The sequence below is a fragment of the Stegostoma tigrinum genome, chromosome 37 (assembly GCF_030684315.1).
Source record: "Stegostoma tigrinum isolate sSteTig4 chromosome 37, sSteTig4.hap1, whole genome shotgun sequence".
In the NCBI taxonomy this organism is placed as follows: Eukaryota; Metazoa; Chordata; class Chondrichthyes; order Orectolobiformes; family Stegostomatidae; genus Stegostoma; species Stegostoma tigrinum.
Window position 1 is genome coordinate 8,152,556 of NC_081390.1, and position 14,072 is coordinate 8,166,627.

At 40.3% G+C, this 14,072-nt stretch overlaps 1 protein-coding gene across 1 annotated transcript in view; it reads right to left on the reverse strand.

Moving 5' to 3' along the window:
* Positions 1-14,072, reverse strand: part of LOC125467508 (annexin A4-like) — a 64,500-nt gene that overhangs the window by 26,508 nt on the left and 23,920 nt on the right. The window contains exons 5-7 of the mRNA XM_059640343.1: positions 13,424-13,514; positions 6,015-6,094; positions 3,522-3,578 (exon numbers count right to left, since the gene is read on the reverse strand). Coding sequence (XP_059496326.1) covers positions 3,522-3,578; positions 6,015-6,094; positions 13,424-13,514 — 228 coding nt within the window. The remainder of the gene's footprint in view (positions 1-3,521; positions 3,579-6,014; positions 6,095-13,423; positions 13,515-14,072) is intronic.

Here is a 14,072-nt window from a genome sequence, read left to right on the forward strand (position 1 = left end):
AAAGTATGGCGGAGTCAGCATGGCTATGTCAAGGGAAGATCGTGTCTGACAAATCTGTATTCTTTGAGGAGGTTGCAAGAAAGTTAGACAAAGGAAAGCCAGAAGATGTGATCTATCAGGATTCACAGAAGGCTTTTATCAAGGTGCCGCACAGAAGGCTGCTAAACTAGTTAAGACCATATGGTTTTAGAGGCATGGTACTGACATGGATAGAACATCGGATGACTGACAGAAGGCAGACAGTGGGGATAAAGGGGTCATTTTCAGGATGGCAGCCACTGACTAGTAGAGTTTCACGATTTGTGTTGGGATCACAACTATTTCTGTTAGACATTAACCATCTGGACAAAAAAACTGGGGGAATTGTTGCAAAGTTTGCAGATGACACACAGATAGGTGGAGAGGAAGGTAGTGTAGAGGAGGCAGAGAGGCTGCAGAATGATTTGAACAGGCTAGCAGAGTGGGCAAAGAAATGGCAGGTGGAATACAATGTGGGAAAGTATGAGGTTATACACTTTGGTAGGAAGAAGAAGCATAGACTATTTTCTAAATAGGGAAAAGTTTTATAAATCTGAAGCAGAATGGGGCTTGAGAATGTGAGTTGTGGACTCTGACAAGGTTAATAGGCAGGTTCAATTGGTAATTAGAAAGGCAAATTCAATGTTAGCATTCATGTCAAGAGGGCTAGGGTACAAGAGCAGAGACATACAGCTGAGGTTCTAATCAGACTGTACTTGGAATGTTGAGAGGAGTTTTGGGACCCGTATCTAAGGAAGGATATGCTGGCATTGGAGTGGGTTCAGAGGAGGTTTACAAAAATGACCCTGTGGACAAAAGGCTTGTCATATAAGGAACAGTTAAGGACTCTGGGTTTGTACTCAATGGAGTGTAGAAGGATGAGGGAACTCTGGTGAAACTTAGAGAATGCTGACAGCTGGCTCAAGTGGATGTGGGGAAGATGTTTCCACCAGTAGGAGAGACTAGGACCTGAGGGCACAGCCTCAGAGTGAAGGGCTGACTATTTAGAAGTGAGACAAGGACAAATTTCTTTAGCCAGAGGGTGGTGAATCTATGGAACTCACTGCTGCAGCAGGATGTGGAGGTCAAGTCATTGAGACAATTGAAGACAGAGACAAATAGGTTCTTGATTGGTAAGGGCATCCAGGGATACAGGAAAAGGCAGGAGAATGGAGTTGAGAAACTTATAAGCTATGATCGAAAGACAGAGCAGAATAAATGGGCCAAATGGTCTAATTCTGCTCCCGTGTCTTATGGTCCACAGGGCGTGCCTAGATGATTGTGGCAGAGGGCAATTACTTCCTGGTCTAGCAAAGTCTCTGGTAGTTAAGGAAAAATAGTTTAGCTTTACTGATTACATTAGTACGATGGGCATAGTTATGGAGACTCTGAGAAGGATCCAATGATAGCTTCACTTCTTGAGTCCTAAACTGTTCTACCCTTGGTCCATATGATGGTCATAGTGGGGCTGGTGTTTATGGCATTCGTCAGGATTAACCCTTTCACACCCGTATACAAAAGCTAACACATTCCTTGTCTGCTTCAGTGACACTGACCTGGACCATCACAATGACGATGTAGACATTACACAACTGGGGTGATTCAGCATTTCAAGTTTCCCAAGTAGATTAGTTATCAAACACAGTCATACAGCACAGAAACAGACCCTTTGTTCCAACTTGTTCATGCCAATCAGGTTTTCCAAACTATACTAGTTCCATTTGCCTAAGTTTGGGCCATGTCCCTCTAAACCTTTCCTATTCATGTACCTGTCCAAATGTCTTTTAAATGTTGTAACTGTACTTACATCTACCACCTCCTCTGGCAGTTCCTTCCATATATGAACCAGTATCCGTGTGAAAAAGTTGTCCCTCGGGTCCTTTTGAATCTTTCTCTTCTTATCATAAAATTGTGGGCCCTAGTTTTTTGAACTCCCCTACCTTAGGGAAAAGACCTTTACTATTCATCTTAAATTTGCCCCTCATGATTTTATTAAGCTCCATTAGATCATCCCTCAAACTTGAACACTTCTGTAAAATAGTCCCAGCATATCCAGCCTCTCCTTACAACACCAACCCTCCACTCCTGGTAAATCCTTGTAAATGTTTTCTGCACCCTCTCCAATTTTAATAATATCCTTCTTTTAGCATACAAAAAGCAGATCACAAGTAATAACGTAGTTGTGATTTAATGTCATGATAGAAGATTCTTTTAAGAATGCTTTTTGCACATATTACATTATAGTTCAAGTTAAAGGTAAAGAGGTGATAGGTATTGATTGATCGTCTTTGGGTAAAATTAAAACAGGGACTTGTGCCCAGGTGCCCAATGAGAGGGAGCACGCGATTCCCACTGACACACTTAAGGCCTTCCACAATCAACAAGCAGCACAGGGCCTGGAATGCATCACCAACCCCAGGAATAAGAATTCAATTTAATTTTGGAATTTGTCTTTGAAGATGTAAATTTTGTTACAGTGCCCCTTTACAGATAGTTCTTCAGGCTAATTAGGTAATTTTTTTTATCAAAAGAGTGAAGGATAATGGATTCAAAATGTTGACTATGCCTTCTCTCTACAGATGCTGCCAGACCTGCTGAGTTTCACCACAATTTCTGTTTTTATTTGTCATTAAAAGGGGAAGGCAGTTTGTACTTAAAAGACAGATCTTTAATGCTGCTTTCAGGAAATAAACCTACTTTTCAAAGGCAAACTCTATCTTATGTCTTAATTCTCTGTGATTTGGATAACATACAGGCTCTCAGTACTTTAATCTAGGGATCAGCCTTGTGATGAATCTTTGAATGAAGGAATCCCCTAATATTTCAAACAATGGACTCAATGGCATACCACCACATTTTTGGAATAGTTCATTCTTGCCATTACATGGTCTATATTTCCCTTTGCAAAAATCGAAGAGTTTGCAAGCTAACACTGAAGGAGATTGGCTCTTGGGCACCAGAAGCCTAAAATCCCAATGAACATAATGTTGCAGTTCTTCTATAGGAAGCATGTTTTGAAACTTGGAAGAGTGCAGAAAAGGTTTCCAAGGAAATTGGTGAGGTTATAGGATTTGAGCTATGGGGAGAGGCTGCATAGTTTGGGACTATTTTCGCCTGGGGCGGTTGAAGGTTAAGGAGTGACCTTATAGAGGTTTATAAAATCATGAGGGGCATGGATAGGGTGAATAACCAAGGTCTTTTTGCCAGGATAGAGGATTTAAGGCAAGATAGGAAAGATTTAAAAGGAACCAGAGGGGTAGTATTTTCATGCACAGGGTGGTGCATGTATGGAACGAGCTGTCGGAAGTGGTGGAGGCAGGTACAATTACAACATTTAAAAGGCATCTGGATGTGTATAATGAATAGGAAGGGTTTGGAGGGCTGTTGGTCAGATGCTGGCAAGTGGGACTAGGTCAGAATTGAATGTCTGGTCAGTGCAGATAAATTGGACAAAGAGTCTGTTTCCATGCTATATGACTATTTATATAAAAACGAAAGCTTACTTTAGCATCCTGATTTGCAAGGTCTCCATCCACATAGTTGCTTTCTTCACGCTTAGCCTGAAAAAGAAAACAAATGTCTGAGTGTAATATTGCTGCATAAAAATAACTGCAACTGTACAAGAATCTCACCAGATGGTAAACTCCAGTTATTAAAATCTGTTGTTACTCCAGGCTTTGTTTTTAAAAAATGAATTTGTTCCCCTTCCATTTTTGTCCCTTATTGTATAGGGAGAACACAAGAAATAGGCCCAATTAGCAAGCATAACCACCCCTTCCAAGCAAGCCTGCCCCATCATTCAACAAGATCATGGTTGATCTGTGTCAGGTTCGACTCACCTTTGATGCCTGCTCCTGATAAACCTCAACACTCTGATCTATCAAAAATCTAATTACATCTTTAACTACTTCCAGTGAATTAGCTTCCACAGCTGTTTGGAGTAAAGAATTCCACACATTTACCAACCATGAAGAGAAGAACTTCCCTTGTATTTCAGTTTTAAATGAATATCCTTTATTCTGCAACTACGTCCACTAGCTTCAGATTCTCATTAGTGGGAACATCTTCCCTGTCAAGTGTCCCCCAACCCACTATACAGAATCTTGTACGTTTCAGATTGTTGGCTGGCTCGCTGAGCTGGCTTGTTTTTGTTCAGATGTTTCGTCACCATGCTAGGTGACATCATCAGTACAGCCTTCGATGAAGCGATGTTATTCTACTCCATTGGAATTTATACTGTTTGTTCCTTATGGTGAATGGTGTCATTTGTGGTTTTGATCTGTGTGATTTTGTATATGGGGTCTAATTCGATATGTTTATTGATTGAAGTGTTGGTGGACAACCATGCCTCTAGGAATTCCCATGTGTGTCAATGTTTGGCTTGGGCAATTATGGTTACTTTGTCCCAGTCAACCAGATGCCCTTCACTGTCTGAATATATAGATATTAAAGGAGAGCTTGTGGTGCTGTTTTGCTGCTAGCTGATGTTCACGTATTCTGATGGATAATTTCCTTTTGGTCTTGTATGTTTCAATAAGATCACGTCTCATTCTTCAAAACTCTAACAAGTAAAGGCCCAATCTGTTTAAGCAGTTCTCGATAAGTCAACCATTCACTTGACTGATTCATGGGATGAATCTCTTTTGAATTGCTTCCAATTCCAGTGTTTTGTTTCTTAAATATAGGCATCAAAAATTGTACACAATACTCTTGCGCAGTCACCTCAACTCCAAGCAGAGTTACAAAACCTCTCTATTTTAAACACCATCCTCCAGTAATAAAATGCTAAATTTCCATTTGCCACCTTAATTACACACTGCACCTGCGTACTAACATTTTGTGTTTCATGTACGCAAATACCCAGAGTCACCTGTGCTACATATTTTTCTCTGTCCCCATTTAAAGATAGTTTTAAGAGATTCTTTGACTATGTAACAACTTGAGTTGAGAGTGGTAGGCATGTGGAATGCACTACTGGCAGTAATAGTGGATTCAGACACTTTAGAGACTTTTAAGCGACTCTTGGATAGGTACATGGAGGATAGTGAAATGTAGGGTATGGAGGGTAGATTGATCTTAGTAGAATAATAGGTTGGCACAATATAATGGGTCGAAGGGCCTGTACTGTGCTGTACTATTCTATGTTCTATGTTCTAAAGAATTCCAGCAAATTGGTTCAACATGATTTCCCTTTCAGTAAAAAAATGCTTGCTGATTTAAGTCTTTTTGAATGTCCTGCTCTTTCTTCTGGAATAATGAACTGTATGTTAGACAAACTAGCTTCTAGTTTCCTGCTTTGTCTCTCTTCCTCATTGAGCAGGGCGAACATAGTAGCACTTTCCCAATCCATTGGAACCACCCAGAATCCAGTGAGTTCAAGAATATTCCAACCAATGCCTCCATTATCTCTAACTTTTTGGTTTTGGCAAATTGTCTCCCTTCATTCCTATCAGTTTGACAAATACGTTGACCCTCATGATACAGACTGTTACGAGACCTTTCCTCCCATTAGCACCTTGCTTATCTGATATTTTTGGGATGTTTAGCTTCACTTAGCTCACTTTAAATTCACTTTAGCTATTCTTTCTTTTTATTACCCTTGTGTATCTGATTTCTTTCTCAAGTCAACAACAGAGCCTTGCTATTGCCTTACAGGGCACAGATACAAGGCAATTTGCAAAAGAAGCAAATGTGAATGTGAGAAGACAGCTCTTTCAGACAATGAGTAGTTAGGATCTGCAACACATTGCCCGAAAGTGTGGTGGAAGCAGAGTCAAGTGAGGCATTCAAGAGGGCATTAGATTTAAACGGAAACGATATTCAGGGTTATGAGGGAAAGCCAGGGGAATGGCACTGAACTATAATGTTCATTCAGAGAGCTGGTGCAGATATGATGGGCTGAATAGTCTCCTTCTACACTGTAACAATTCCGTGAAAATACAAAGTGAATTTATGATTCTAAGGAATGGAATGCCATGAATACAAATCACACCAACCTTTAGCAGGGACACCAAAAGTTCCTCAAAGTCTCCAGAATTCTCTGACTTGAGATCATCTTTTAAACTTGAAGCATTCTCTGCAGGAACAAAATGAAATGACAAACATTATTCAATCTCTCTGAGAAAAGGGATTATTTTCATTGGGCAATCTGAAAATGCTGGATTTAATTCACTTCTGAAATGTATAGTGCCAAACAGGAACATCTACATTTACTAAAACACACGCTATTTGTTGAAAATTCAGACAAATTACATACTCCTTTTCCGTAGGAATAGCTCACACTTGAGATATGACGGTGTAATCCAGTGGTATGCCACTTCAACGCACCACCCTGCTCCCTAGCCAACATCTGTCTCTGGCTCGAGGCAGTGTTCCAGTGAAGCCCAACGCATGTTGGAGGAACAGCACCTCATTATCTACTTGGGGACCCTACAGCCCTCCAGACTCAATATTGAGTTCAATAATTTTAGGGCCTAAACTCTCCCATGTCCCAGCCCCCACCCCACACACCAGGCCTTGTTACCACATAGCCTGTCACTACACATCCCCTGTTGTTAGTCACTAACAGCCCCCATTAACAACTATTCACCCTCCCAGCTGATCGTTAGCAACTCCTTTGTCTGTCCAAGATAATAAAATGTGAGGCTGGATGAACACAGCAGGCCAAGCAGCATCTCAGGAGCACAAAAGCTGACGTTTCGGGCCTAGACCCTCTCTGATGAAGGGTCTAGGCCCGAAACGTCAGCTTTTGTGCTCCTGAGATGCTGCTTGGCCTGCTGTGTTCATCCAGCCTCACATTTTATTATCTTGGAATTCTCCAGCATCTGCAGTTCCCATTATCTCTGAGGCCCTTTGTCTGTCCAACTGTCTTTCTCTCTCTGTGGGCTCTATTCTATTGTTTACTCCCTACCCCACCCATCTCCCTATTTACTGCATATAAACTGATATTTTCCCAGCCACCATCAGTTCTGAGGAAGGGTCGCCGGGCCTGAAACGTTAACTCTGCTTTCTCCTGCACAGATGCTGCCAGACCTGCTGAGCTTGTCCAGCAACTTTATTTTTGTTACTGGCTTGAACAGTCTAGTTTTAATATGATTCCACTTGATAATAATTTCCTCAGTGCCAGTGCCTGCAGCTCAGTACTACAATGAACGTGTAGCAAAGAAACAGGCCATTCAGCCCAACTAATCCACGCTCGAATTTATGCCGAACTGATGGCTCTCACTTTTTGCATCTAATTTTAGCACAATAACCCTCTCCTTCCTCCCACCTCATTTACTGACCTCTGCTTCTCTTAAATATGTTCATTTTAAATTTGCCCCAGACACTCCCTGCTGATCTGTGCTACCCTTAAATACACCCTTTCTAATTTGCCTCAGACACTCAGCGGGGTAATGATTTCCATATTTTCACCACTTGCTGAGCAGACGTTTTTGCTATTGAGTTTCTTGGTGATGATTTTATAATGACAGCCTCTAGTTTTGTTCTTCCTCACAAATGTAAATAATACCTCTGCCTAAATACCTACTGTAGTTTCTGCAGGGCTCTATTAGGTTAGCCGTTAGCATTTTCTTTTCAAGAGAGGAAAAGACCTGGGTCACCTAACCTTCACTGGTCAGTATAAGCTCAGTTTTGGAGAGGATGGAGCTCAGCGCATGACTGAAAGCTTCAAGTGAGGCATGTAGTGTGCATGAAAGCAGAAAAATCAGTAATCACTGCCTCCATCACAAGCATTGGACAATCCTACAAAACTCCAGCCCTTTCCTACCATAAAAAAATTACTAGGCAGCATTCGTCCAGGTACTGTTCAAAGTCAGTGACTTCAAGAAGTCCAAAGATGATAGTTTATGAAAACCTATCAATCAACTGATAAAAAAAAGTTGGTATGTTAATTATGTTGTAGTTAAATAACAGAAGATGGGGGGCATTGATTGATTCAAGGGTTACAATTAGTTCCTTTTTCTGCAAAATTAAACGTTTTACGTGTAGGGAGAATGGCAGTCGTCAAGAATTAAATCTGAGAAAATCTGAGTGTGAAGTTTTCTTAAGACCTTCCAGGATAAGCTTTAATATTCAGCGTTTAGTATGAAGAGGGGATTGGCCAAGGTGTCTAGGTAAGGTGGCAGAGTTGGTAAGAGAATGCCTCTCCAACAAAGTGCCCAAACCATTGAAGGTCCATATTTAAGGTTATTCGGGTTGATAACATTTCACAATCTGACCATTCGGCTACCATGTACCTCATATATGCATGTATCTAGCAGTTATGAAGAACAAAATATGGTGGATCAATGGCTAGGTGGCAACAGGCAGAATTATATTGACATACAAGACAGGACTGTTATATCAAGAGGATGACTGCTTGGAGGGCGGACTCAGGTCACATGCATATTAAAAGGATCAGTGAATGGACAAGACTTTTTCTGATGAAGGGTCTAGGCCCGAAACGTCAGCTTTTGTGCTCCTAAAATGCTACTTGGCCTGCTGTGTTCATCCAGCTGCACACTTTGTTATCTCAGTGAATGGAGAGATGTGACTACTGCAGAAACAGTGGGCAGTGCTCTTGGCAAGCTGAAATATTTGCTAAACATACAAGATGATGGACAAGCAGATCCATAGGCTGGAAGAACTCAGGGGGAGAAAAACATGGAAAACAAGAAAATCTAGTGCAGGATCTTTTATTATACCTGGGAGTGGCTCTTAGGCTGGAAAACATCCACACAGAAGTGAAAGAATCACTTGATCATCAAAAAGAAAGTCAAAGTAGCAATGATCCAGAGACAGACAGAGGGCTACATAGAATCCACCACTTGGCAAGATTATGCAACAAAACAATCGAGAAACAGTGCCAGAAATAGAAGCCTTTTTAACAGGATGTTTTGGCAGCTGTGCAAAAATTTAAGTTCAGTTAATAAGAGAAGTAAAATAATAAAAAAAAGTTGTATAGTTGAAAGTAATTTGATGTCTACTCAAAGTGCCAGAAAGAAGACAGCCAGTATTATCAGAGATAGACTTAGATGGAAAAAAAAATCTCCTAATTGGAATTTAAGACTAAGTAAGGCGCATGTTTCAAGGTTTAAAAGAGTGACTTAGATATCAAAATGTTGGAGTGTTCTCCCTCACAGTGGGAAAAGCAATCTTCAAGGTTTTCTTAGCTCTGTTGGTTACATGTTCTTGGGAATGAGGTCAATCAATCAACTAAAAATATTATTGCAGAGGAAAAAAGAAATCAGCAAGAAGTTTTTTTTTAAAACAACTTACCCAATTCTATGGAATTTCAGCCATTTATAAACAAGATTCAAGAGGAATTTAGGATTGGAAGTTCTTTAAATATATGAGCCTAGACACGGAGGTTGCTCCTGACCTAATCTTCTTTAAGTTAAAACACCGAAAATATTACTTGTACTTCAAAATATTGTACTAGGCCTTGATAAATAGATGATGTCACATTTAGAGATAAAACAGTTGATTGGCTATGAACTTAGACAAGATCAGATGCTAATTCTGATGTATTGGAACTAATTACTATGCTGGAACATGTAATAGTCAAGGATGCCATAGAACAAATAATGTATTTTTAAAATTAAACAACTCTTTACTCAAGTTCACAAACCTTTGGATGCTAAAGGAGCGGCACGGTGGCTCAGTGGTTAGCACTGCAGCCTCACAGCACCAGGGACCCGGGTTCAGTTCCAGCCTCGGGTGACTGTCTGTGTGAAGTTTGCACATTCTCCCTGAGTCTGCGTGGGTTTCCTCTGGGTGCTCCGGTTTCCTCCCACAGTCTAAAGATGTGCAGGTTAGGTGAATTGGCCATGCTAAATTGCCCGTAGTGTTCAGGGGTATGTGGGTTATATGGGGATGGGTCTGGGTGGGATGCTTCAAGGGGCGGTGTGGACTTGTTGGGCCGAAGGGCCTATTCCCACACTGTAGGGAATTGAATAGAATCTAATCTAATCTAAAGGACATGAAATTGAATGTTAATGGGCTGAGGAGTACAGGATGGAATTTAGTTTGGATAAATGTGAGGTATTTCATTTTGTAATACAAACAAGGACAGGACTTACACAATTAATGGTAGGGCCCTGGGTAGTGCTATAGAATAGAGTGACCTAAGAGTTCAGGTACATACTTCTTTGAAGTTTGCATGACATATGGACAGGGTGGTTAAGAAACCATTTAGCACACTTACCATCATTGCTCAGACCTTTGGGTAAAGGAGATGTGACATCGGAGGTTATACAGGGCATTGGTGACACCTCTTCAATTACTGTGTGCAATTCTAGTCACCCTGTTTTGAAAAAGTATTATTAAACTGGAGAGGGTTCAGAAAAGATTTACCAGGAGAATGGAGGGTTTGATATATAAAAATAGACCAGAAAGGCTGGGACTTTTTCTCATGAGTTTAGGAGGTGGAGGGGTGTCCTTATCGTGGTTTATAACTTCATGAGGGGTATAGATAAAAGGGGAATGACAGCGTCATTTTCCTAGGATGGGGGTGTTCAAAACTATGGTTTATATTTATCAAGTGAGAGGATGTAGATTTAAAAAGGACATACTTCAGCAAGTTTTTTTTTCACACAGAGTGGTTCATATGTGGAGTGTATTGCCAGAGAAAGTGGTGGATGCAGGTATAGTTACAATGTTGAAAAGACATTTGGATAAATACATGAATAGGAAAGTCTTGAAGAGATATGGGCCAAGTGCAGGCAGGTGGAACGAGTTTAGCTTATGAACACAGTTAGTCTGGACTGGTTGGATTGAAGGGTCTGTATGCGTGCTGTATGACTCTATGAAATTAGTCACTTTTTATAATAGTTAACTTGTCAATCGCCAAGATGGAGGTTTGAGTGGAGCTTATTTTTATAATATTGTTGGTGAGTGAAAACAGTAAATGCTTTTTCTTGGCCTGGGAAACTCAGAAAAAAAAATGAATTAAAAAGGTGCTGTTTGTTAAAATGGAGACGCTCACATTAGTTAACACAAATGAAAGAATTGATATTTAAAACGTATATCACCAATGGAAGTACATGAGGTCAGATTACACTTGACCTTCATCCAGGTATATTGCATGTTCACACAGGCTTGAAGGGCCAACAGCCTGCTCCTGCACCTATTTCTATGTTAATAAAATGTGAGGCTGGATGAACACAGCAGGCCAAGCAGCATCTCAGGAGCACAAAAGCTGACATTTCGGGCCTAGACCCTTCATCAGAGAGGGGGATGGGGAGAGGGAACTGGAATAGAGATTCCCTGAGGTTGGTCCGGAGGGAGGAGGGTAACTTCTTCAGGTTAGGCATCCCTGGAAGAGGCTTCGCAGTGAGGTTAAAATAGTATCAGAGATAATGGGAACTGCAGATGCTGGAGAATTCCAAGATAATAAAATGTGAGGTTGGATGAACACAGCAGGCCAAGCAGCATCTCAGGAGCACAAAAGCTGACGTTTCGGGCCTAGACCCTTCATCAGAGAGGGGGATGGGGAGAGGGAACTGGAATAGAGATTCCCTGAGGTTGGTCTGGAGGAAGAAGTTACCCTCCTCCCTCCGGACCAACCTCAGGGAATCTCTATTCCAGTTCCCTCTCCCCATCCCCCTCTCTGATGAAGGGTCTAGGCCCGAAACGTCAGCTTTTGTGCTCCTATTTCTATGTTGCTATGTTTCTGGGCATAATATTTTGCTGAACCTGATAAAATTACTTTCAACAAGTGGGAAAGTCTTAAAATATTATCAATAACAAAGGAGACACCCTGTAAAAATAAAAACAAAATTTAATATGAAAAACAAGCTAATTATGAAGACAATTTGCAAATGACGCAATAACTTTCAGAAGTGTCAAACATAAAAAAAGTTAAACTTTTCATATTTTGCACTTGTCTGCACAGTTTGCAAGTATTACCAATACATAGTAATTTGTGCAAACTGTCCTGACAAATGTGCATTTGCGCAAACTGTCCTGAAAAAGTGCACCACCTTTCAGCAATAATCAAGTTAGGCACTCCCAAATCATAACTTCTTAAATATACAAGCTAAGTACTCAAAACAACTTTGACTATTTTTGCCATGGTTTTAGTTTTGTACCAAGTACATCCTGGGTTCAAGGATTAAAGGACAGTGATTTGTTTTACATAGATTCAATATCAACATCAAAATTCTTCCAAGAGAAAATAAAGAAATTAGGAAGCAGTCATACATTTCTTATTTGGATTCTAGATCATTTTCTAAAAACATGCAAGTGCCTCCCTTTCTCATTTGATCACATCCTGAATTTTTACACTGCCTTTTGCATTTCTTTCAAAAACATACACTGCAACAATAAAAGAACATTTCCTGTCAGCTTCCTCTAAACTTGATATTGTGTGCCATAGTTAGTGTTAGCAGAAACTTCACATAGTAAGAGGAAAGTATGCTATAAAGAAATTGTAAAAAAATCAATCTGTTCAGTACATATAATCCTGTACAGCAAGAGTATCCATCATTTATTCCGTCCATTTGGACAAATCTTAGTAAATCAACTCAGAGCAATTTGATCAATTAGTTCCAAAGTTAGGTAATTGACTCACACCAGAAGAACTGGGGATTTCTAGATTTCAAGACTAGAGGGCATATTTTTCATGTGAGAGGAGAAAGATTTATAAAAGAATTAAGGGGAATTTTTGTTTTTAAAACACAGAGTGGACTTCCAGAGGAGGTGGTGGATGTGGGCACAGTTACAATGTTTTAAATACATTTACGTAAGTACACGAATAAAAGGGATATGGGCCAAACACAGGCAGATCTGACTAGTTTAGTTTGGGAATATGGTCAGCACAGACTGGTTGGACCAAAGGGCCTGATTCTGTGCTGTATGACTCTCCAACTGGACTAAAAACTTAGAATAACCAAATTCATTTTACCACAAATCTTAATACTAGAGTTAAGCCAGTGTCCAAGGCTAAAAAATCAGAGGTTTACAAACACAAATGCTGGATACAGTATTACAATAGGCTTCTGGTGATGAAAGATCCTTGTTTTTAATTCGCTCACAGGATGTGGGCATCACTGGCTGTGCCAGCATTTATTGCCAATCTCTAGTTGTCTTTGAGAAGATGGCGGTGAGCTGTCTTCTTGAACTGCTGCATTTCATTTGGTGTAGGTACATTCACAATGCCTCGAAAAAAGAATCTTGACCTTGTGACAGTGAAGGAATGATGATATATTTCCAAGACAAGACGGTGAGTGGCTCAGAGGGAAAGGTATTTTGAAGGGCAAAAATGAAACGAAGATGAGGAGGGTGAGAAAATACAAACACAACTGGTAACGGATGGAACTGGCGAGAGGAAAAGCACTCTGAAGAGTGGAGTTTGAATATTTACAGTGAACCCAGTTTCAATGACAGATCCCTTCAACATTCGACATTAAAGTAAATATTTTACCTGATTGATAGGCTTCAGCAAGTTCCCAAAGTTGTTTGTTTGTCCGTGTAGCAAGAACTTCGATTAGGACATGTTCATCAGTTCCAACACCCTGGCAAATTAAAAGCAAATTTTAACTACATTACACCATGATCTCAACCAAATTTAAAAGCACTTAATGTCAACCTTGAGAGGATACCAGATTTTTAAGAGGGATTTGTACTGTGCTGTTTCTCTTGCAAAAGAGGTGTGTTCCAGTGGTGCCAGAATATCTGCTTCAGAAACAGCGGGTAAACAGCTTTGTACTCAGTGGTTTATTAAATTAGATAAAAGAAGCATAAGTGCCTGGAGACAGGCTCACACAGAGGGGTTTTAGTTGTGCTTTCAGGCAGTGTTTGGAGTTAGCAATTGAAGCTGATGGATATGGCATTCTCCCTCTTTCTGCGCTACAATGAAAAGCTTGAATTCTCTCTCTGCTGCTCGATTGTTTCCTCTGGTGTTTCTTTCACCTGAACTGGAGCAGAGATAGGACATGAGGAAAATCTGTTTTGCTGAATATGCCTCTGCCAAGGCTGTGTTTATGGGATGCTGCTATTTTGGAACAACTGATGATTAGTAGTTTAAAAATAACATTTTATTAAGTATTTCAATATTTAAAGTTGTGCCTTTT